The sequence below is a fragment of the Lutjanus erythropterus genome, chromosome 19 (assembly GCF_056507025.1).
Source record: "Lutjanus erythropterus isolate fLutEry1 chromosome 19, fLutEry1.hap2, whole genome shotgun sequence".
In the NCBI taxonomy this organism is placed as follows: domain Eukaryota; kingdom Metazoa; phylum Chordata; class Actinopteri; order Lutjaniformes; family Lutjanidae; genus Lutjanus; species Lutjanus erythropterus.
This window is the reverse complement of record NC_139335.1, coordinates 12,187,262-12,213,358: the sequence shown is the minus strand read 5'-3', so window position 1 is coordinate 12,213,358 and position 26,097 is coordinate 12,187,262. Positions and strand designations below refer to the sequence as shown.

At 43.3% G+C, this 26,097-nt stretch overlaps 1 protein-coding gene across 2 annotated transcripts in view; it reads right to left on the bottom strand.

Moving 5' to 3' along the window:
• The window catches only part of adgrl1a (adhesion G protein-coupled receptor L1a), a 140,573-nt gene that overhangs the window by 54,407 nt on the left and 60,069 nt on the right, over nucleotides 1–26,097 (bottom strand). For both annotated transcript variants that reach the window (XM_084743538.1, XM_084743537.1), the window contains 2 exons: nucleotides 8,141–8,354; nucleotides 6,193–6,302 (listed from right to left, as the gene is read on the bottom strand). In XM_084743538.1, coding sequence (XP_084599664.1) covers nucleotides 6,193–6,302; nucleotides 8,141–8,354 — 324 coding nt within the window. The remainder of the gene's footprint in view (nucleotides 1–6,192; nucleotides 6,303–8,140; nucleotides 8,355–26,097) is intronic.

Here is a 26,097-nt window from a genome sequence, read left to right as displayed (position 1 = left end):
GCAGGTCTAGCATGGATGGGCATGGATGGGTCTTTAGCTCTGTAAATACCACAGACATATAAAATTAACTAGATGGGGCATTGCTGCACAGCCGTGCCGCCAATTTTTCCAAGTGGCCACTCATGGTATTGCAGCAAAAACTTCCCTGTTGGCAATACACCTCAAACTGCAAACAACGTCGATTAAGACTCTTTGTATGATTAATTTTTGATCCATGGCGGTTGTATAATTGCAAAACTTAACTAGACCCCCAAAAAAGCTGTTTAAAAATCTGTAACATCATTACAATGTCGATTCTATTGGGAGAGCAGGAACTTCCAGGTGGGGCCAAGGGGGGAAACACTTACCATGCATATTCAGTAGGCCATATAACAAGGTAATAAACCCAGAACCTAGAAAACATTTTTTGCTTATGCGCCAGGTAAACAAACTCACTGGACTACATGCATGCAATCTTTGCATTCATTACCTGTTCATTATAATACATTTATGGGAAATACTGTCATCATCCAAGAACACCACATCTAATTTAAATAAACATTTGCAGGAAAGACCAACCGCTAATGTTAGCTACACAAACCAACCACTAATTTTAGCTACATAGACAACCACCAACCTTTAATGTTAGCTACATGAACCAATCGCTAATGTCTGCTACACAGACCAACTGCTAATGTTAGCTGTAAAGAACAACCCCTAATTTTAGCTACACAGTAATCCAGTTAGGTAGCTAAGCTGTCAATATTAGTACTACTGAAAAATATTTTGAAACTGTGGGTGATGATGCTGGTGACTGGGATGGTGTGTGGAAATAAGTTTGTCAGTTTACTTCTACTGAGAAATACCATTTTTCAGCGTCCAGAAATGTCTCATAATGAATAGGCAGTGCTGAATACATTTGCAGGGAAGAATCAATTTTATAAAGTGAAACAGTTGCACAGCCACAAAATGTGAAAGTGGAGAGTTACCTAAGAAGCTCTGCAGAATCTCTACTGTACGATACAGCCTGAGTAGGCGCTTTTAAAGCCGGTTCTTCAGCGACCTGCATATTAACAAGATAAATCACAGCTGATGAAATAGCAGAGGCACAACACTAAGTCTAATGGCTCTGGCATGGCTAGCATGGATAGGCTGAACGGAGAGCATTAGGAGTCAATAATGATGTAGCACTGTGTCCTGGAGGAGGAGGGGGGGACAGGTAGAGTTCTCTCACAGGGTAGATTTACTTTGACTCGGTGTACGTCTGTGTTAAGACTGCAGTGTAGGGTTTCCACTGCAGTAAATACACGCTGCAGCTGTGTGCATGGATCTGTGATGTCTTAATGGAATCCAGCAGTCTACAGCAGGCTGTGACAGTGCAAAATGAGAGTTCAGTTGAGCCGTTTTGTCTTGCTCTGTTCCGGTTGGCAAAAACAATGCTATATGGCGGGGAGGCCTCGCAGGGCTTTTTGGCTCGATGAGATATGATTTGACTTGTTGGCGGATGTTGTATTTTGCCAAGGCAATCCCACACGCTGCAATACACACACACACACGTTCTGGACCCTTGTTTGAGCTCAGCCGACAGAGGTGTGTGTGTCAGCTCGGCTCTGGCTGTCACCTCGCCGTTTCAGGTGACTGGTAACATGGCGCCTGTGTGACACGCACATAGAGGACCCTGTCAGACGCAAACATCACACTCAGCCATCAACATGGCTGCACACCATCTCCGCCGCTATGAAACACAACCTTTACTTATCATCTCTCTATTGTTCACCTCTTCGTCGAGACAACCGATGAAAAACACGCGTCAGCCTCGGATGATGCCAGAGTGCCCGGCGTTCCCAGCCAGACGTGAACGATGGGGCATTACCAGAGCGATTAGCAGCAGCAAATTCAATTAATCTTGACAAATCTCTGCTGAGGCAGAACTGAAGAGAGCGACGCGCCCCCTCTCCTGGTAATTAAAAGTGGCCGAGTTGAGTGGCGTGTGGTGCGACGGTGACTAGGTTTTGGGATGAACAGTTCCAGCTCTGAGTCTGAATGTGTCAGGTCGTATTTACTTTGTCAGACGAGCACAAACACGTACAGCGGCCCCGCAGTACGAGCTGTGTGCATATGCGCGCGTTTTCTCTTTCTGTGTGGGTGTATGAGTGCAGCTTGGTCGTGTTTCTCCAGCGGAGGAGAGTGGCAGAGGACAGGGGTAATTGGCTCTTCTTTGTCACCTCAGACAGGCGGGACTTTTCATCATAGAGGGATCAGCTTCCAATTTTCTAAGCCGCGCCATACTTCAGACGCAATCAACAAAGTTTTTTTCCAAACGCGGGGAGGAAAAATGCGAGTCAGCAGCTATTTAATCATCCCTTTGATTGCTTCGAGGAGAGAGAACAAGCTCTCTTGTGCAGTCGGAGGGAAAAAAGACAAGGTTAGAATGCAAGAGGAGAGGGAGGCAGGTACAACTAAGTATGCTATCATGACCCTCTGTGGACAACCAAATACAGGCAGAGGGGACAAAGGTACACACATACCTTACTCAAGCAGACGTACAGACACTTGTAGAAGTACTGATTCAACTGCTTTACTCAAGTACAATTGAAAAAGTACAAGCTCTGTACTCAAAATGTACTCAAAGTACAAAAGCAAAAATGTCTGATGGACGTTTCTACCAGCTGTTTCTGTGCAAAGCTAAGCAAACGTCTTATTTTCTCCATAATCAGGTCTCCATCTCTTGTCGTTTTTATCTTATGTCTTTTACATCAGTTTTAGCTTGCAACATCTTTTACATAATTTTTTGTCCTGTTACATCTTATTTAGTTGTTTTTGTTTTGTCACATCTTTTAAATTGTTTTCTTCATTTGTGTCATTTTTGTCTTGTTACATTTTATTGTTTTCGTTTTGTCACATCTTTTTTGCTGTTTTTGTCTTTTACGTAATTTTTGTCTTATTACGTCCCATTGAGTGATTCTCATCTTGTACGTTGTTTTTCTCTTGTTATGTCTTTCATGTTGTTTTCATCTTGTTACATCTTTTGTCCTGCTATGTCTTAGTAAGTCATTTTTGTTTTGTCAAATTTTTTATGTCATTTTTGTTTTCTTACGTCTTATTAAGTTGTTTCTGTCCGTTCTTGTTACATCTTTTACGTTGTTTTTGTTTTGTTGCATAGTTTTTGTTGTTACTTCTTATACATCACTTTAATCTTTTACATAATTTTCACCTCATTGCATCTTATTAAGTCGTTTTCGTCTTGTCACGTATTTGACGTTGTTTTCATCTGGTTGTCTTTCACCTCATTTTTGTCTTGTGTCTTTTGTGGAATTTTCATCCTTCTGCGTCTGTCATGAAATGCACTGATGGGTACACTGAGGATTTGCCTTTTCTATGGGCTGTTGTCTCATCCATTTAGGCTGAAATCGATGATGATGTTGGAAAGGCCCATACAATGATGTAAAATAAAAAAAATACTTGATAATTCTCCTCAAATACATCAAAACTAAAGTACCAAGCTAATTTTGAAAATGTCAGGAGGAGTGACATTTATGTTAAAATGTAAATGTAAAAAACTGTCAGAAAATACTCAAGTGAAGCAAAGATACCTGAGAAAACTACTTAAGTGCAGTAATTAAGTAGATGTACCTCTGAACACAGGACACCAAGCTACAGCACAGAAGCACTGGAGGACTAACAAGCAAAGTCACACGCTGGGAGAGGGTCAACATGACCGCAGCTAACATCGACCGAGAGACAGGTGAACAGAGGGCAGAGGACACTCGAGGAGAACACTTGTTGCCACTTGGAGCGCTGTGAGGAAAAGATCCACGCTAGAGTATAATCCCAAATGGCAGCTAACCTCTTCTTATCTGCCACTGCGGCTGCAACCTGACTCAACAAAGTCCCTCAAAAGGTAAACCGAGGGCTCGAAAGCACTGAGCAGAGCAAGGGCAAAGACTGAAAGAGGTGCTTGGAAGTCCCTGAGTTTCTCCGGGCCTCTGTGTCAGGGCCAGATGGTTGGATGTTTGAATATTTTGTCCCACCTGTAAAAGAAAAAACAACAGAGACAGCGAAAGAGACAGAGCATAATGATAAGATACTGAGGCAGATTGATGGACAGAGAGTATAAATAGAAGAGGAATGAGAGAAATGGGATGATGGATGAAGATTAAAGACCTTCGAGTGTAGATGGAAGGTGAAAAAGATAAACAGAAAGAGACATGAAAAGAGGTGATATTGACTGTGAGAGATCATAAGCAGAGGGAGGATGAGTGAGAGAAGAGATGAGAAGGAAGAAAGAGAAGGAAAAGAGAGCAAAGGAGGTTAGGCGTCGACTCGAATCCGTGGCTCAATGCAACATCTGTACCTGAGGAAAAAGCAAAGAGAATCACCCCGAATCCCCCATACCCGATCATTCAGAAAGCCCCCACATCCCAATTTCCTGCCACCCCAACACCCACAATTGTCCCTCCACCCCTTCCTGCACCCCATTTCTGCTTCTGCCCGGTGGAGGGGAGCGCCACTGCCCCTCCCCTCCAGCCAGGTACTCCTGCACAGTGAGGGGATCAATGCTGAGAGTAATAATACATGAGAGGGAGGAGGGGAGACTGAGCGGAGATTTTCACATGAACGAGGATCAACACAACACCACATAATCCGTTCTGTGTCTGCTCCTTTGGCCGTGTGAGTGCGCTCTTGTGTGTGCGTACTCGGAGGAGGAAGAGAGAAGAGAGCAACTGTGTGTCTCCCTTATAGTGTGAGGTAGGCTTGTGTGTGTGTGTGTGTGTGTGTGTGTACGTCACACCTGCCACGGAGCTTTGAGCAGTGCCGTGAGGAAGTCAGTCGTTACCATGGGGACATTAAAGAGACAGTTCACCCCCAAAATCAAAAATACATATTTTTCCTCTGGCATGTAGTGCTATTTATACATCTAGATAGGTTTGGCATGATTTGCAGAGTTTTGGAGGTGTCCACCTTCTCTCCAATATAATGGGACTAAATGGCACTCAGCTTGTGGTGCTCAAAGCACCAAAAAAAAAAACACACATTTGAAAACTAAACAGTAATGTCTCTTTCCAGAAAACATGACCCAGTTATTCCAGATAACATGACAGAACATGTTGTGAGCAATGTCATGCACACTGTAAAAACAAAAAAAGTTGAGTAAGCTCAAAATTTCAAGCCAACTTTACCAACTCCTATTATTTTGTAGAGAAGATTTTCTTTCCTTCTTTAGATAAACTTGAATATTTGAGTTTCAGAAACCACCCTAAGTACCACCACATTATCCTCAAGTATAATCGGTTATCTGTCTGTGAGAGATGAACCTTAGTTTGAACCAAATGTTTGATGAGCATTTTTACATGTGCACTGTTTTATTTTATATGTAGCCTAAAGTATTTTAGTATTTAGTCCCATTTTATTGGAGAGAATGCAGATATCTGTCCCAGACTCTGCAATGCAAACCAAAACTACTATCTAAATGGATAACTAGCAACAAAGCAAGAAAAAAAATATGGCCTTTGGCTGAACTGTCCTTTTAAAATGTGTTGCACTCCAGGTCATGTGGTATAAAAATAAGCCCTTTGCTGTTTGTGTTAGCATTGCTATTGTGAGCTGCGGCACACACACAACGCCCCCTGCCTCCCAATCTCACTGCGCCCAATTTTAATTTTTATTGGAAATCAGAGGGACAGCAAAGGTGTTTGGTAGCAGATAAAGGCAGTGGCATGCCCCTGAGTCAATCAGTGTGTGAGTGTGGGGCGGTGTGTGTTACACTGCTGTGACCGCCAATAAGGGCTGACCCCAGGTTTGCAGTGGGTGTGTGTGCGTGAAGTGCTTATCGGACCCTGTATTTGTGAAGCACCTTCCCCCATGTGAAAATCCCTCTCAGCTACTGGTGCGTCGCTCTGTCGATGAAGAAAAAAGGGTTTAGCGCTCTGTGCGGGTGTGTGCGTTTGTGTGTCTGTGCAGTGTGAGTGTAGAAAAGAGAGACAGAGCGAGAGAAAACAGGTGAGGATGACTGTCTGTGTTGTTTTGTTTTGCTCGTGTTGAAAAAAATCCATTGAGAGCAACTGTGCAGATGTCATTTGTCAAGGGCTTTTTGGAGGGGTTGAAGAGGGGGCAGGAGGTTTCAGGGGGGTAAAGGAAGGGGATGGGAGGGGCGGTGAATGGGGTGAGGGGGGTGGGGAGGCGGGAGGGAGGTGACAGGGTCTCGGTACTCACTGTAGGGGACACACTCGTACTGGATCTCCAGGTACTTGTAGGTCCCTGGGCAGGGGTCTGGAAACACGTCTGACCCCGCTACCACCACACACTGGGTGCGGTTATTACACCTGCAAGAGGAGGGAGACAGATGGGGGGAGGGAGGAGAGAAAAGAGAGGGAGAAGGGAGGAAGTAAGTCATTAATAGTAGCCACTTAAGAAGAGTGAATAGTCAGCTGTCAATGGTCGCATAAAATAAAACAGTCAAAAAATGGAATTACTGCCCCACAGCTGTATGTCTCCACCAACCAGTGAAGTTACACTGAACAGCAGTGTTTGTCCAGACTCATATAATATATGTAGTGAAAACTTTGAAGGAATTTAATATGGAATTTACTGGAATATAATACATAATTGTGTTTGAAGTTCTTACTATACAGGTGTGATTCCAGTGAACAATGTCCATCAGCTCAGCCTTTTATCCTATTAGATATTTGTGTGTAATTTTGTCATAATTAGCATATAAAAGTTATAACCAAAGGTGTGTTTAATGAGGTCATTGTGGCCATGTCCTTTGATCACCCAAAATTAACCAGTTCATCCTTGAGTCCAAGTGAATGTTTGAACCAAGTTTGAAGAAATTCTCCTAAGGTGTTCTTGAGATATCACGGTTACGAAACTGGGATGACCTTAAAACATAATGCCGCTGGCCATAAAAGCATAAAGACATAAAAGTCATAAAAATAGGTTTTTCAAGGTTTTTCAAAAAATCCAAAATGATAGAGGTCCTACAGCAGACAGTTATGAATGTGCACAAAAAATTAGGCTGATCGGTCCAGTAGTATTTGAGGTTAGCTTCGGACAAGGTGTACGTCCACTGATCATACACACACTCACTCACGCACAAGCAGAAGCGATTGCACGATCCAAAAAAAAAAATGACAAGTGCCATTGTAAGAAAGACAAAGAGGAGTGGATACAAAAAAAAAACATCTTCAGGCTCTGAAAGACGGAGAGAACGGTAGGGAAGGGAGTAATTTCACACTAGACTAGATCATGTGACAGCTGCACCCGAGGGGAGGTGGGAAACAGAGAGGGAGTGTGAGAAGGGGGAAAAGGAGTGGGATGAAGGATAGAGGGAGGGCAGGAGGGAGGGAGGAGGCAGAGAGAGGGCGTGTGACGTAAGAGGCTCCTCTCCTGGGGGATTGTGAGTGGGAGCAATTAGAGGTGAGAGAACAGGGAAGGACGAGGGGGGCTACGGCAAATACTCCACACGCACAGGGAAAACATTCATATGCACATAATACCTACAACTAAACCGCGGCGCTGCATGCCTTCTCACGTTTGCACACACACTCACACACACAGAAAAAAAGATACACACATGCAAGCACTCCCTCATTCTCATCACATAAGCCTTCTCTATCCAGCTTTTAGCATTTCTTCCCTGTGCTGTCTCTCACTGGACTCACTCTATCATCCCATCATTCCTAGGTGTCTCCATCCTTCCTTTACCCCCTCAATTCTCTCCTCCACCCCCTGCCACTTCCCTCCCTCCTTTGCTCTCTCCCCAAGCTAGCACCCTGCGCCTCCATTACATGTGTGATGGATAGCTGGGAGAGGGCTTTCATTGATCTGAGCTCAGAGGAAGCAGATGCTGAGCGCAAACACAGAGAGCAGCTGTAGGAAGCCCTACAAACACTCCCGCAACAATCCAAAACATACGCATTCACATACACACGCTCACTCACACGTATACACCGCCGTACACGTGCACGTCTCGCCAAGTTGCAGAACAAGGTTGCTGACTTCAGTGTTTCACACAAGATATCAACACCTCAGGAGGAAAAGCAGGAAATTCTGGACGAATTATGTTGTGAAATAATATCTTCTCTCCTCAGCCAATAACGGGCTCCGACTCTGTGCAAACACACACAAACACACGAGATGCAAACAGATCAATAGTTACCTCTGTGACATTATCTTGAAGGCGTCGGGCAGGTAGCACTGCACATTCTCCATCTGGAAGGGGTCAGCATCGCAGATCTTGTCATCGGTGCGGCCGTAGTTGGCCGTCTCAATCATGATGACATCACTTCCAGGGCAGCGCAGCTCGATCGGGTAGCCTTCGCACGCCAGCTCTCGACGCATCAAGCCGAAGGGCATCATTGACCGGCTCAGAGCTGGAGTGGAAAGAGGGAGAGAGGCAAAGTTATTGACAATTCAATGAACCTTAATACTTTTAGGAGGCACTTTATTATTCAACCACATTGTAAATATGATGTGTAGTATTTGACAAGAGCAGGCAGGGTGAAGGTGGTTCCTATTGTCCTCAGACGTCAGAAGTAATGGAGTACAAATACTTCATTATCGTAAATATCGGTATTTTCTACTCCTTACATTTTTAAAACAGGATTGATACTTTAGTTTTAATGCAGTGAGGGGAATTATTGATTAAATCTTTATTTTTCATCATTGTACGCTGCCATCCCAATATCAAGACTGATTTCAACCTAAATAAATGGACAATAACACAAAGAAAATGCAATGCCTTGGAGTATCCATCAGTGTGTATCGCCCACAACGGACGTAACGAGACAAAAATATATAAGAGGATGAAAATCGATGTAAAAGAGGTAACAAGACATTAAAGGCTTAACAAGACAAAACAGACGTAACAAGACGTAAAAGACGAAACAGGACAAAAAAATGAGATAAGACATAAGATGAAAAAAAAAGTAGCAAGACAAAGAAAGACATAACAGGACAAAAAGCAACGTAAAAGATATAACAAAACAACCTAAAAGACATAACAAGACGTAACAGACAAAGAGGGATACTTTTTACTTTTATACTTTGAGTAAATTTCAGAGCCTATACTTTTTACTTTCACTTGAGTAAGAAGTTGAATCAGGAATCTTCTACTTTTACCAGAGTATTTTCTACTTGAGTAAAGAATGTGTTTACTTTTGCCACCTCATATAAAACACAAATGAGCTATTATCGACTTAACTGAGCACTAATATTTCAGCGCTGTTGGTACATAGTCTGGCGATCCAGATTTCACATTGGAACATCACAGATCACATATTGGCATGAAGGATTTGCAGCCACACCAGCTTCTCCAATAAGATATTGCACCACTTGTGAAACAAACTGTGAAAGTTTCAAATGTTAACAAACTCCTACACACAGGCAGCAGCTTATTGCACTCATCCCCCACCAGAGAAGAACTATGTGTCCTTCCCAGCATCCTTTAGTCTCTTCCACCTCGAAGAGGTGACGGAGCAGCACCTGAGGATTCACTCTGAATAAAAGGGGACATAATGGTAGAACAAGCAAAAAAAGAGAATTAGTGCCTGTGTGCACCTTCACCTCCGGTGTGTACACCATTTGCACACCCACTGCTGTTAATCAGCCGTCTGAGAGGCATGTCGATGCACTGCTGGGGCCAGCAGCGGGGCTCTGCGTGGAGAAGGGTCAGCAGGGACAGCGGGGTACTCAGGGTTAATCGCTGAGCCAGGCTGAGAGGCATGAAAGAGGGCTGCAAAGAGGCGCTGAGAGAGACACTCGCTGTCTCTCCAGCTCTCTCCATAACTGCATACCTTTCCAACTGCCTCCACATTCAGCCTCGCAAACAAAAAATAACAAAATGGCTGCCAGTTTCGTTTACAGCCCAGGTGGAGGCAGGGGCAAGGAAACAGAATAGATGTAGAAACAGAGAAAGTGATCTGGCAGTGAAGTTCTGTGCCGTGTTGAAGGACAGCTTCTCTGTGCTGACTGAGCCTGCTGCCAGCAGCAGTGAGAGCTGCTGTCCGTGGTTCTGAACTGACAAAAAAAATAACATCCCAAGTGTTGGAGCTGCGTCACAAACTGGTAGGTGCTGTCCGCTGTCCTGAAGGAGCAGAGGGCTTTGACTGAGCCCTCCTCTGCACTGGCAGGAGGGAGGACATGGCACACACTAGGCTGATGGTGGGCATAGTGTCAAATAAAAAAGAGCAGTCCTCGCGCCACTTAAGCAGGCTGGAATTTAGAAGTTAAAAACTGAGGCTCTCACTGCACAGCATTTCCCCCTGCCAGACGGGCTCAGCAGCAGACAAGGGCACTGAGTCAGCCCCTCTCCCACACTACTGTTAGTGCTGAAACCCACAGAGCGGGGATGTTTTCCCTTCCTGACACTGAGCTAGCACTGCTTAGGTTTCAGCCGCTGTCCATTCAGGAGGAGTGCCCATCTGGGTCAATGTCAATGTCAGTCATCCCAGACATGCTCTGCAGCAATGCGCTACATGATTCACTGCCATCAAACTTGCTCATATTTCTAAATGCCACCCATTTATGCAGCGGGGACTTGAGTTCAGTTGTGTAACTAACGCCATTAAGGCTGAATGACTAGCACAGACAGACTTCAAATCTTTTATGCCTCGCCAGCATGCAGTGCCAGTGCCAAATCACAAAGGCCTAGATGCAAAAGCGCATACTAATTAAAGCACACGGAGATGCAAACAGCAGGCGAGGCCAGTCAAACAAATCCACACAACAAATGCAAAAACCCACACAAGCAAATTAGCACAGACGCAGGCATACTGGGCAGACGAATGTGCACATACAGACTTGCACGCATGCGTACACATATAGACACACAGAGACTTGGTGTCACAGTGGGTTTACAGCACAATGCATAGTGTCAGTGTGTGGCCTTGTTCGCTTAACTACCCTGTGGTGTAAGTACACAGCAGTGTACAGCTGGCCAGCGATTAAAACCACACAGTGAGCCAAGAGGAGAGTAAAACTGAAGGAGGCCACCAGGAATGATCACATTCAGCCCACTTAAGCTGTGAACCAACACTACAGGAACAATAGCCCCTAACAGAGGGGGCAGGGTGCATGTTAAACATACTTTACATACCTAACCCACTTTATATGGTAAATATTTCTGGCTCTTCAAGGCCATGCTTTGCCACGCTGCTGAGTGCTTATACAAATAGCTACAGTGAAAGGCTCAGCTCTTGGACAAAACAGCCCAAGGAGTTGTTGATTTGTTTTCTTGGCTAAGTTAGAACCAGGCTGTTTTAACTTTACTAAATAAATACGGATAAATCCCGTAGCATTTTGGATAATCAACCATTTAATTGCTGGTACTTATACTGATTAGCTTGCACTTGTATAGGTAAGTATTTGGGAGGGATCATGCAATCGCTTCCATGTATGCATGAGCGAGGTGTATGCGTGATCACTGGACACTGGACAGCTTGTCCGCAATACTACTACTAATTTCAAATACTACTGGACCGATCAGCCTAATTTTTTAAATCACATTCATGTGTATATGCTGAAGGACCTCTGTGATTCAGAATTCTTTAAAAAAAAAAGTTTAATGACTTCATGTCTTTATGTTTTAATAACCAGAGTCATAATGTTTTCAGGTCATCCCATTCTTGTGAACATGATATCTCAAGAATGCCTTGACAGATTTCCCACTCCAACTTGACACAAATGACCACTTGGACTCAAAAATTAACTGTTTTGACTTTGGTGGTCACATGTCAAGGTCCATCCAATTCTCATGAATACAATATGTCAAGACCACCTTGAGGGGATTTCTTCAAATTTGGTACAAATAACCAGCTGGACTCAAGAATGAACTGATCAGAGTTAGGTGGTTAAGGGTATAATAATAATACTACTAATAATAATACTAATAATAATAATAATAATAATAATAATAATGATAACTCAAGATTTTACAGGCTAATTATGACAAAATTAACCACAAATAGCAGAATAAAAGGATGAGGTGATGACATTTTATATCCACAAGGTCAACATGCGTGGTAGCATGTTAATGTTAGTGGAACTTTATTAATCTATATTACATATACATATACGTATACATTGGGGATTTAAGGTGGTATTGCGGTAGGTGCTTCACCATCTCTTGACTGGGGGATCTACACTGTACTGAGTGCCCTCTTCTAGTTACAGCTTGTTGCCATCTCTATCATGTCTGGTATCACCTGTAGCTCACTGACTAGATAGTGACATGCCAAGAGTTTAGTTAAACCAAGCAAAATCAAGACTTGTGTGTTTTGGAGTAAAAGCTCAAACAAAATATAATGAGTCTACTGAATCACAATGATCCTGGGCTGTATAAATAAAATTTCTAATGTCTAATTTTACACAGAAAGTGATGTATGAACCTACATCCCTTATCTTTTCCAGGTATTTCTTTTCCTGGCCCGGCTGTTACAGTATATATTTAGCCATAATTGAGCACAGCCATTATTGAGCCAGGATACTTCAATGGTGGCAGCAACCATGATAACTAGCCTATTTCTGGCACCACTGCCAATCTCGACTTCTTCCATATTGTATCACATTTCACACCTACATATTTCACACCTACGCATCCACAATTCGACAAGTTCCAGGTTAAGGTGGAATTCACCGTGTAAATACAGCAGGATGCACCCAACAGAGATTTTTGAATGGCGTATTCACAAACAAGTGTGGAACTTAACTTCGGGGATTCAGTGTCTGTGTGTGTGTGTGTGTGTGAGAGTGTGTGTGTGTGTGAGTGGTTGTGTGTCAGCCAGATGGCCGGAGGCCTAGCTGGAGCGGTGGCTGGCTCTGAGCTCAGCTGAGATGAGCAGAGGATAAGCTTGGACTGGCCATGGGCTACGATTGTCCTTCACTCTGCAGGAATCCATTAAGGTTTCAGGGTCTCTTCAGCCAATGCACACACAGACGCACACACATACACACATGTGGCCATTTAGCTGTGCCTGTCAGACTCATAATAGCTGGATGACAAAGTGTCTTTCTCAGCAGCAGCCATATGTATAGGTAGATCTTATCCCTCACAGTGAGACTATGAGTCATCTCCCATGGTATATAAAACTGAGTTAATATCCATCTTCTGTAAGAAATGGTTACCAATTGTCTCACATACTCATAATGATATGAGCCAATTTGATAATTATACAAGCTGATTTGCATGGATGTGGCGGTGTGTAAAAGACAAAGATCTCAAACATTCACACACTCACACAACAGACAGGGGCCTGGTGTCACTCCAGGGCAGCTGGTGTGAGAGGCTGAAGCGGTTGGCTTCATAATAGAAGCTCCATACAAATTAAGAGCAAGAGAGAGAACTGATTGGATTTGACTCATTATCCTCACACAGTAATTAAAGCCTGAGGGTGGATAGATGCTTGGACCCTCAGACAAGAACGTAATTTTGCAGAAGCTGACGCTACTCGGTGCACACACTCATTTTTTCTCTACCATTATGAGCCTATACATCTACACTCTGAGGAAAAAACAGGCTGCAGAGGGGTTCTTTCTGAAGGTTCCCATTTACTTCTTAAGTACCCTTTTTTGAAGGAAGGGCTTGTCAAAGTAGTGGCTCCATTAAGAACGCTTTTCGGAAGAAAAAAGGATTGTTTAAATCCTTGATGAACTCTTTTGTCAAGGATTCTTTGTACCATACTATAAAATGGTTCTCGGTAGAACCTCCTGGTGAAACCCTTGGAATATAAAAGGGTTCTACAAGAACCCTTGAGTTGAAATAAGTTTCTATGAGAACCCACTGAGTGAGTTTTAGATTACACCTTTGGAATATAAAAAGGTTCTCGGTAGAACCCCCTGAATGTGTTCTAGATAAAACTTGACATATGAAAAGGTTCTACAAGAACCCACTAAGTGCTTCATAGATAGAACCTTTGGAATATAAAAATGTTTGTAGTAGAACCCCCCAAGTAAGTTCTTGTTAACACCCTTATAAGGGGGAAAAGGTTCTGGACTGAACCTCAAGGGAGGGTTCTGGGTGGAACCACTACACCATAGCAGGGTTGTCTCCACATTTTTTCATAGGGGGTTCTGGGTGGAACTTTTATAAAAGGTTTTACCAGGAGCCAAAAAGGAGACAAGCTGGAGAACCCTGTATGTTCTATACTTGTTATTTTTAAGAGTGTATTCTCACTCTGAAGCACACACACACACACACACACACACACACACACACACACACACATACACACACACACACACACACACACACACACACACACACACACACACACACACACACACACACACATACACACACACACACACACACACACACACACACATACACACACACACACACACACACACACACACACACACACACACACACACATTCAAATGTCTGCGATGATCCAATACCATTTGGAAATGAGGAGACATGACATCCAATCCAGTCGTGACCAACACTTGAGAAAAGTTTGAGAAAATCATGTTTGCTCTACGAGGACGCACTCAGAGAGACTGCATTTAAAATTCTGAGAAGTTCACAGTATGAATAGACAAAGATTTCTCCTCATTGAAACATAGCCAAAAACTTTCCATCATCAGCGATGTGCTTTAAAACATAAAAGCACTTTGATTTCAGCGTCTGTGACAATTTGACCTTGGACTGTGTTATCACAGACGCTCTATAGTGTGTTTTCTTAGAAATAATTGAGTGAGAAGGTTTGGCATTGCAGGTATCCAGACACTGTGATAGCGACTTTGCAATTGAGTCACAAAAGGAGATTATACTTGTGGAGCTCCGTGGCCTCAAGGCTGACTTGTTAGCTGGATGGCTGACTGTCTTTCGGGGGCCGAAATGTGATCAGCCCCTCTTAGCCCCTCTGTCTGTTCCAGCAGTCGTCTCCTAATGCTACTCATTAGCATAGCACTGAAGCATAGTGCCAGAGAACATTTTTGCTGAGCAGTATTGGTAGTTGAGAAACTGGGCTTGCTGCTGATGAGGTGGGATTCTTGTTATATCGCCGTCTTTAAAATTGACTTTAAGTGGCATTAAGGCTAATAGGCGAGTGTGCTCTTTTTGCCCAGAGATGGCAGAGGAATATTAAAAGTATACTGCATACACACTTAGAAATAAGGACTCCAAAATGGGTCTTCCCGAAGGGCTGAGGTTCTACCAGAGCCATTTGATTCCGAGGAACCCTAGATTGTTAAAAATGATGGATTATCACAGTATACAATCTACTGGATTCATCTGTAGAATGCAATATGGTTCTTCATAGAACCCTCAGGAAACAAGAGGGTTATAAGTGAAACCTTTATAATTTATTATTTTAGAGCTCCCTGGCTGGGTTCTGTATGAAACCTCCATGAAAGTATAATGGGGTTCTTGGTAGAACCCCTTGAGTGGGTTCTTGTTAGCACCCTAAAAAAAGCAAAGACAGAACCTCCAGAGAGTGTCCTGGATGGAACAATTACACCATGGTAGGATTCTCTGTGGAACTTCTCACAGAAAACACTTTATTATAATAAGTTATATAATTTATCATTCAAATAATTTATCATTTTTAGACCCCCCCTGACTGGACTCTACATGAAACCCTTAGAACATAAACAGGTTCTTGACAGATGCCCTTGAGTGGGCTCTGGATACCCGAGAGATAGTTCTGGGTCGAACCATTATACTACAGATGGGTTCTCTGTAGAACCTCTCATCAGTGACTCTGGGTGGAAACTTTCACAGATAGTTCTAGGGTACAACTTTTTATTTTGGATTCTAGGTAGAACCTTTTGAAAGGGCTCCGAGTGTAACCTTTATAAAAGTTTCTCCCAGGAACCAAAAGGGGTTCTCCTATGGAGACAAGCTGAAGAACTCTACATGGTTCTAGTTGGTGCCTTAATTTCTCAGAGAGTACATCTACATATGCCCACATATTCAGCTCTGGTCAGACGAGCCGGCTCCCTCATGATTCTCAGGTTAGTTCCTTAGTAAAGCTGGCGAAGAAGAACAAGTAATTTTACAGTCATTGGACAGAACTAAGAGGTCTCAGTGATGGGAATCCCTCTCTAGCAGAGAATCATCCCTCCCAATTTCTCCAGTACTTTATCAGCTTAGCGCTGTATCTTAGTGACTCACTTAGCAGTGCGAGTTAGCGTAATGACTCGCTGGAGCATGGCCTGTCACCACAGACAAGCTGAGGCGATGCGGCCAGAGCTGTCACATCCAGGCAGACTTCAAGCTGAGGAGATGTGACAAAGTGACATCCGGAGACAAACCTAAAGGCCTAACATGAGGGTGCAGGGGGTGGGGGCTGCTTGTGGGACAGTGTGCGCGCGTGTGTGTGTGTGTCATTGTGTGTATGGATCTACGAGGGGTAATGCTGGCCTCAAAGCTAGGATGCAATCTCATCTCCTCTGTCTCCTCCGCCTGTCTCCTACAGGCGAAGGAGACGGCGGATGAGATGAGGAGCGACTGTACGGGGAGTCACCAGCCGTGCTATAAGGTCAGAACACAAAGCAGCGCCAAAATGACACACATGCACTGTGATGGAGCCGCATCAAGCCAACACACAGGGAGGGGGAAATGGAACGGCGGAGCAAATTAGACAGAGTAGATAGATAGAAAAGGAAAAGATAGAAACCATCAAACTAAATGCTGGCAGAAGATGAACATGACGAGCGTTCTTTGGGGTGGCACAAGGTCACCGGCATAATAGGAGTGAGGCAGACAGATTTGTGGGAGAGAGGACCTCCTATTGTTCTGATCTGTTCAGCACAGGCAGCCTCAGCAGCCCAGTCCTCCAACTGAACTGAATTACAGCACAGCCCATAACATTACATCATTCATAAGAGAATTAAACATGCCCCCGCTGGAAATGGGACACACACACACCCTCATGCAACACATACTCATGCATTTGAAATGATGATGCGCACACACACACACCAAAATTCTTTCCCTAACCCTCATCCATCCTCAACCTCGAGAACTCTCAATGTGTGTTGACAAACTTTGCTGAGGGGGAAACTAGCAGGCATAGCAGAGAGATTAAGACAGGCGGTTAAAAAGCCACTGAGACACAAAGCAACACACGCGCACACACAAACTTGAGGAGGGAGGCGAGACGGGACGTGCTCATACTGTCAAACCACTTCATTGCTGGCCCTGGCGCCTAATTATGCAATAAAAGCGCCTCAGCGGGGGGAAACGGCATAGCCCAAAATAAAAATCAGCCTGCCTAAAAAGTAGGAGATTCAACCGGTGTAAAATATCCTCCATCTCCCCAGGGATGGGAGCTGTGCTACAGGCCCAACACAACTCTATTCTGTTCTCTGTTTCCAGCACATATCACAAGAGGCAGGCCAGCAGACAGTGAGTCAGACCTAGATTCATATAAACACTGTGGTGGAGTGAAACTGCAGGTGATGCAGGGAAACAGCCACAGGGATGAGGAGAGAATGGAGCAGAGACAGAGAAGCAGAGTGAGGAAGGTGGTGAGAGCCTGAAGAGAAGAAAGTGATAAGGAAAAGGAGGGAGAGTGAGAGATAAAGTGTGGAGGAGAGGGGGAGACGGAGTGAGTACCATGCAAGGCCTGCTGTCAGAAAGATGTGTGTGTGCGTTTGGAAGACTTGCAAGTCGCATCCAGAGACTTGTTAGGAGAGATGAGTGCCAGAGCCCAGCCCTGCCGCTGCATTAGACACTTAATTAACCTCCTTATACGCTAAGCCAAAGGCTTGGACATGTGGACAGACTGTGTTTTTACTGTGCATGTTTATGAGCTGCTTGGTAAGTTTGCAAGTATATATAATCATAGTGTGCAGCTTTTCAGGTTCTCCTGTACCTTTATGTTTTATATCAATGAATTAAAGGAGCAATATGTAGCAATCGCACGTCCAAAAGTGAGTACTGCAGTCTAAATAGTGGGTTGAAGCCAAAGACTATATATAAAATAGGTTGAATCCAGTTTGATATACAACTTGGGGTTGAGGCAAGTTGTTCCCCCCCACCCCCTCCTCTCCAAGACACTCAGGCAGAAGAAGCTCAGGCAGGCTGCAGGAAGCAAGACAAGCACAAAATTGTAAACTGACAATAAAGTGACATGTCCATGACACTGTAAGTTGATCAGCTGTTCATAACTCAATTGTCTGTCAATGTCAAGTTAAGCCTGTTGTCTTCAAAACAGGACCACTGCTCCAAAAATACAAACTGGAGTTTGCTGGGTGCCTGATTCACTTCCTGCCAGACTCCATTAACATTTTGCGCAGTTTATTATGATTTCTTACTCTTACTCTTTCAGCAAACATTCGGCATTCATTTGAACTCTATTTAAAGTTACAGGCTGAAATAAAAAAAATCAAATATATTACAGATTTCTCCTTTAAAAATGGATTTGGCTGTAAACTTGTTTCAACTTTAAAAAGTTACTAAGTTTGAAAGGTCAAGTGGAGGTAAATTTGTAATGATTTAAAACAAATAAAAGTTTTCTAGTCAATAAACTTGATATGAATTCACTTGTACTTGAGAAAACATATTCAATAAGCTGAAGATATTAAATTAAAACAACAATTCTTTAGTGACACAGACAAACAGTACAAACAAATTTGATTTCCTCTTACAATTTCTCAGTTTGAAAAGTTAGCTCTTCATTTCACACAAGGAACAAACAGCTGCAGCTGCTCCTGTTGGAGCTAATATGTGAAACTTCTCCCAGTGAATTTATTAAATTGGAACTGAAAGTGTACTTCATTATATTTTCATTGTTGTAAAATAATGTGAAAAGAGGACTTATCTTAACGGAGAAATCTGCAATATATTTACTCTAATTTATAATAAATGACAATAGTATCTCATCAGAGAGTAAGTAAACGTGTTTAGTTGAAATACAGTGCTACAGCTGTGGTGTCCTACTGTCAAATTTCTATTCTGGGCTGAAATAACTTTTTTGTTTACCTCTTTCACATTAATTAGAGTTCAAAATAATGTTCAAATAAGTATCCGTTCATGAGTCATAAGAAGTCATTAATAATCATTTAGAAGGCGTAGATGTTAAAAACAGTTAAATTGAGCAATATGTTAATGGAGTCTAATAGGCAGTCACTTCAACTCCTCTGCTGTGTTCCTGCAGCCTGCCTGAGCTTCCTTGAGTCTGAGGATGAGGGTAGCAACTCAGTTCAACCAGAGACTATATATTAAAAAAGATTTCAACCTATTTAATAAACTATTTATGGCTCCAAGTTGCTATTATATTGTATTATTCATTTTTTTAATGCACAATTTTTACATATTCAAACAAAAACAAAAAATATATTGCAATATATACGTATATGTATACACATCGCAGCCCCTGTATCGTAATACTTATTGTATCACCAGATTCTTGTTAATAAATAGCCAGATTATCAACAGTGTGCAGCATTTTAGGTGCTTTTGTACCTTTATGTCTTATATCTATGACTTTGGCTGTAAAACATTACTAAATCGCTCTTATCCTCCTCTGCCATCTTGTTCACCTGCAGTGTAATCAACATATACTGTATGTTTCCCCCTCTCTTTGTGTTTTTCTTTTTCACCTCAGCACCATCCCTCGATCCCTCATCCAATTTCATCTACCCACAAACTCCCTCATTTACCCTCCCCAACCGTCCTCTTCACCCTCCCCTCCTTCTCTTCTCTACATGTCTTCATTCCTCCCTCTTGTCCTGACCCTTCACCTCCAGTTTTCTCCCCTTCTCTTCCCTTCTCTTTCTCCTCCTTTACACCCTCTCACAGTTTTTCCAAGCCTCTCCACTCATCCTTCTCTTTCACCCTCTCCCCCTCTCAACTCTCTGTGCCCTTGGCTGCCAGCCGTAAGCCGCTGCTGGTAATTATCAATCTGCAGTCCGCAAAACACACGAGAAGCTAATGCACACATTCTCGAGCACATGACACGAACCGGCGTACGCACACATGCAAACGCATGCACACACACAGTCCTTCACGGCTACAAAGGCTCAAAGTTACGCAGCAGGCCCTGAGAGGAAAGAGGCAGCTATCACACGACTGCACAAACAGGAACACAGTCCCCAATCCTTTATGTAGGAGCTTGTTTGCAGTACACAAATCAATGTACACAAACCAACATACCCCGACGCACACAACTACAAGCAAACACAAACACACAAACAAAATGGACACGCACACACACAGAAACACACGTCCACCAACACCGTGAACGAATGAATAAACAAAAAGGCAAAGCCCCTGTATACAGCGCAGACACATGAGAGAGGCATGCGTCATCTTCAAAGGGAGGTTTGAAAGAACACACCGCCACTCCGCCCCGGCCTCTCCCTCCTTCTCCCGCCCGCCCCCGACTACCAATATATGTTCAAAGGCCATCCATTAACCTTTCACTCACACAGGCCTCTCTGTGATCTACTGCTCTCAGCCAAGGGCTTTGAAGAGCACAGCAACCCCCAGCACCGGGGAGGGAGCTGGGGAGGTAGCAAACGAGAGGAAGAGGCAAAGGAGAGTGGAAGGAAAAGGGAAAGGAGTGAACGACAACGACGAGAGATGTGTGAACAGATAGTAGGCAGAGGGCGAAGAAAAAAAAACAGAGCCGGGGGGGGGGGCGATACTCGAGGAGGGAGGCTGGGTAGAAAGTGGGGTAAGATGATGGGGAAGGGAGGAAGGATGTGAAAGAGAAGACATGGAGGGGAGGGAGGAGGAAGGAAAATGGAAATGGCAGAGGGAGCAGAAAGAGGGTCCAAGAGAGAGAAGCTACACTCTGAGAAATACAGGTGCCACTTAGAACCCTCTCAGACAGTTTAATGTAAGGTTATACCTAAAACCATCTGTGAAACCTTCTGGTTTCACCCAAAGTTTCCTAGAACCGTTCGATGGTATAATGGTTCTACCCAGAATTCTGTCTGTTCATCCAGAACCTTTCCACCCTCCAAAGGTACTAAGAAGAGCAGAAATCTCTTTTTACACAAGGGTTTTATCTAGAAACCAATCATGGTGTTCTACTGAGAACTCTTTTAAATTCTGAGGGTTTCTATCTATCTATAACCCACTGAAGGAGTTCTACTGACAACCCTGTTATATTCAAAGAGTTTTATCTAGAACCCATCCAGTGGGTTTTGCTGTGAACCCTTTTATTTTACAAGGGATTTATGTAGAACCCACTCAGGGGTTCTGCCAAGAAGTGTTTTATATTATGGTAAAACTAATTTTTGATGAAAGAGGTCTTCAACCATCTCTTCATTCCTTGAAGAACTCTTTCCTCCAGAAGGGGTTTGTTGGATAAAAAGGGTTCTTTATGGAACCCTTGGTCTAACAAAGAACCCTTGACAAATCCTTTCTTCAAAAAAAAGTAAATGGTTCTGAGAAGAACTTCAGCCCTCCAGGAGGAACCCTTTTGGAACCCTTGTTTCTAAGAATGTAGGGCTGTAAAAAGAGGGGGGTTTAAGGGGGGGGGGTATCACGATGCAGAGAAGGGGAGCAATAGCTGAGGTGTTTGGGGAGAGAAAATAAGAGGCGAGTGTTGGGAGTGAGAGAAGTGAGAAGACACACAGACTCTTGCTAATAAGATGGAGAGGCAGCGAAAGCCTGAAAACACACACGAGAGACAGAGAGCGAGAAACAGGAAGAAAAGGCTTTACAGCCGCTCTTTATTGCAAAATCCAGATGATACGCGGCAATATTCACAAGCCACTAGATTAGCAATTAGTGTCAGCGAAGGCTTTGGATTTCAGCTTTATGGCAGAGAAAAAACATGGTAAAACATATTCAAAGGTCATTTTCAGACAAAATGAGAGCGTTTACTTGTCTCCATAAACATCTCCACTTCTGATGGCCTTCTAGTCTATAAACACAAAGCTATTAGAAACTTGAAAATGAAAGTTGTCTATATAGTTCTGAACTTAAGCCATTAAAGTCTGGCCTAAGTCATCTGTCTGTCTGTGATTCTGCAACTATTACTTGTATCAAAGGAACAGTGACGCAGGATAGCTGAGAGCTGAAACTGATGACATGAAGGCAAAAATAGTCAGTGAAGGACACCAAATTGTGGACAACACGTTGTCAAATGTCAAGGCCGATGTTTGGGAGGACTTTGGTGCACTCAAAGACTGTAAGAATAATGTTGTAAGTGGCTTTGCAGCTTGTAGAAAGTTTCAGAAAGTATTAGCTTTTGATGGCAAGGCTCGTCACTATGGAAACACACTGACAGCTGCAGAAGGAAAGGTGCTGCACTAAAACAGAAGTGAGTGACAAGTGAGTGACTGCATGGATTTAATCATGGGGTTGGGTCAATCTCGGGGCTTATGTTAATGGTTCAGAGCAGGTGCGAATTTGACTTAAGAGATAATTGCAGGTAACACATTGGTTCTGGTTCTCAGCTTTGCAGGTGCAGGTGGGAACGGGTTTGCAAAGCTGGACCCATGCAGCACTCCGCAATAGAGTTTTAATAAGAAACAACAGAACTGAGCACAGCCTTGACAATGAGAAGCGTGAGCCGGCCAAGTTCACCTCATTGACTTGTCTGAAAATAAAATTGATTGTTCTAGTGTCAGCTGATTCTGATCAGATAATAGCACGCACAACTCTGCTGTTCTGCCTGAAGTATGCTCAGTTTTTCAGACCTGTCTGACAGCTATAAAAGTGTAGAGCTACGAGTTTACAAAACACACATTAAAGCAACACAATATGCTGCTCAGCAAATTATACAACAACAAGAAGCCCAATGCACATAGCAAGGTTAGCGGCACTACCGCTTTATTGCCTTCTCTCGAAATATTATTGCAACAAGGCTGTCAGAGGATCGATTCTTATGAATTAGTGAGTAGGTCGCAGTTTTGAAATTATCATTTTAATATTATAGTATTGCAAGACTGAATGTCGACTCGCTCTGTGCAAAAAAAAATTCAATATTGGATGTGGTTTCAGGTCAAGTGTTTTTTAAGATCTTCACTCAGAATTTTAAATCTAGGGGTTGAGCAACACTTAGACCCAAAATAACTGTCAGCTCAGTTATAAAAGAGCATCTGGCTTGCAAAGGCATAGTGAATTCTTCATGTGGCCCTCCGTGAAAAATAACTGCCCACCCCTGCATTATAGAAAGCAAAATACTGCATTGAGATCAGTCCCCATTCAGGCATTCTGTCACCATCCAAGGACAGTCGAGAGACTAAAGCACTTTGTTGAGGAGATGTGTAAAAACAGCTAGTCCCCCATCCTTAAATAATAACTACCGTTCAGGGGGAAAGGCACAGAAGAAAAAAGCTGGGGAGAGGAGGGGAAGACAGATAAAAATGTCTGCGTGTGCACTAAAGGACCAGGGGCTTTTCCACGCGACTGATCTGAGAGCAAAGGCTTAAATACAGGGGAGATGAAAACAGATTCCACCAGTCAGCTGGCACCGCTGTCCTCATGTGAGTGGCACACAAACACACACACATAAATACTCTCACACACACACGCACACACGTACGCACACACCCACACACTCATATAAATACTATACACTCTTAGAAATAAGGGTTCTTGTTGGAGGGCTGATATTCAACCCAACACCATTTGCTTCTGAAGTAGGATTTTTGAAGAAATGATTTCCCAAAGGTCCTTTGGGACTAAGGGTTCCACAAAGAATCCTTTTCATCCAAAGAACCTTCTTTGGAAGAAAGAGTTCTTCAAGAATTGTCGAAATCCTTAATCATCAGTTCTTTGTACCATAATATAAAAGGTTTCTCAGAAGAACACTGTTCTTAAGTTTCTCGGTAGAACCCCCTGAGTGGGCTCTAAAACGCTTGAAATATAAGTTCAATGAGAACACCCCAGAATGCGTTCTTGATGAAAACCTTGGAATATAAAAGGGTTCCCAGTAGAACCACCTGGGTGAGTTAGACAAAACCCTTGGGGTATAAAAAATGTTCTAAGAGAACTCCCTAAGTGTGTTCTAGATAAAACCCATGGAATATGAAAAGGTTCTCTGTAGAATTGTGAGGACGAGTTCTAGATAAACCCCCTGAAATATAAAAGTTTTAAGAATAGAACCCCCTTGGTGGGTTCCAGATGAAACCCTTGGAATATAAAGAGGTTCCAGGAGAACCTCTGGAGTGTGTTTTAGATAAAACCCTATGAATATGCATGCAAACCCCCTGGGTGGATTCTAGAAAAAAAGTCTTGGAACATTAAAAGATTATACAAGAACTCCCTGAGCGCATTCTGGAAAAAAAACCTTGGAATATAAAAAGGTTCTCTGCAGAACCCCCTGGGTAGGATCTTGTTAGCAACCTTACAAGGTGGAAAGGTTCTGGATGGAACCCCAAGGTTCTGGGTGAAACCATTACACCATGGAAGGGTCTCTGTAGAACCTCTTATAGGGGGTTAAAGGTGAATCATTTCTCAAATGGTTCTAGATATAGTCCTTTATGTCAGGTTCTAGGTAGATCTCTCTGAAAGTGTTCCAATGAGACCTTTATAAAAGGTTCTACCAGGAAGCACAAAGGGTTCTCTATGGGGACAAGCCAAAGAACTGTTTATGGTTCCAGTTTGTTCCAGTTTTATTTCTCAGTGTAAGACACACACCATCTGGACATGTTAACACACTCATGTAAGCACAAAAAACACACACTGCTACATACTGAAGTACATACTGTATACACACATACGACGTGTACAAACAAATTCACACAGACTGAAAGGACCTACAAAAGTACCCTTTATAATGTTCTGGCTGCCAACACTGGTGCAGATAAATACAAACAGACACACACACACACACACACACACACATGCACACACCGATGCCTGCGCTGTGCTAAATGAAAGCTCTGTGTCAGGACTTCATCACGTACGGCGCAGCTGCCTGCAATGCCTGCCACATTAAGCAAGCCTAATGGGCTTTCAGAGCAACAACACTGCGTATGAAGGGTTGTACATTCTCGAGCATTCTGTGGAATCAGCGGGACATTCTGTTTGTCAGAGTACCCATGTCAGTCTGTCAGGAAGCCTGCCGCGATGCTGGTGGAGGGGTTTTGTATATACCATATATGTCTAGGTTCGTTCTAGTTTGCATTCACAGATGAAAATATTGTCATTGTTTCACGCAGCCAGTGAAACAATGAGAGAAATGGAGAACTGCACAGCGATCTGACAAGATAAAAAAATCCCTCTGTGAATGGTGGGATGGTGGGTTAGAGCACGGACGAAGAATGTGTACAAAGCTCACGCTGGCTGGGAACATTTGTGTTAAAGAGCTGGTTCCAGTGGAGAATAAATGTGCGAGCGGTCCGGGTAAATATTAGAGTGTGCAGTCAGGAGTAGAGTGAGGTTAAAGCATGGCAGATTAGTGGGGACATCGTGGAGGAGCAGGGGTACACATTAGACTGTGAAGCCATGTGTGATGATCCTGCAGGTTTCCAAATGAGCTCTGATTAGCCCGAGACTGATTTCAGCAGCTCTCGTCACATCCAAACCCTGCCCTCTTCCTTTAAATTCTACCTTTTTTCATGTTCTCTCTTATTTTTATCTGCTGCTCCTTGACTCTCACCACAATAGAGAGAAAATATTTCACATCTCAAAATTCAGCTGCCAAAATTATGAGCACCAAAACGGTGTGGGTGTGCGTGAGCATGTGTCTACACGCTTAGAAATAAAGGTGCTAACTACAACCACAGAGGGTTCTTCAGCTTGTCCCCATAGGAGAGCCTTTCTAATCATAAATTCATTTACTCTAACAAGAACCTTCTCAGAGGGCCCCTTTTTACCAATTAAGCTCTGGCTCTTGAACTGGTTCCATGCAAGATCCTTATAACTTTGGTGCTTTCTAGAGAACCAGCTCGCATTTCCACCAGTGCCAGAGTGGAACCATTAGAATCAAAGGATGTCATCAACAGAGGGCACTGCAGAACCTATAGAACATGACACACCTATTTAATTCCCAGAGAAAATCATTTTTGGTTCCACCTGGGAACCAAATGTTCATGTTCCAAGTCAGTTCATTTTTGGTGAAAATGCTCAGAATGGTTCAAAATTAGGTGCTTGAGCCGGAACAGGGTCTGTTCCATGTTGGCTAGAAAACGGTCCAGAGTTCAGAATCTGTACATCTTTTTAGGGTCCAAACAAGAACCCACCCAGGGGGTTCTAAAGAG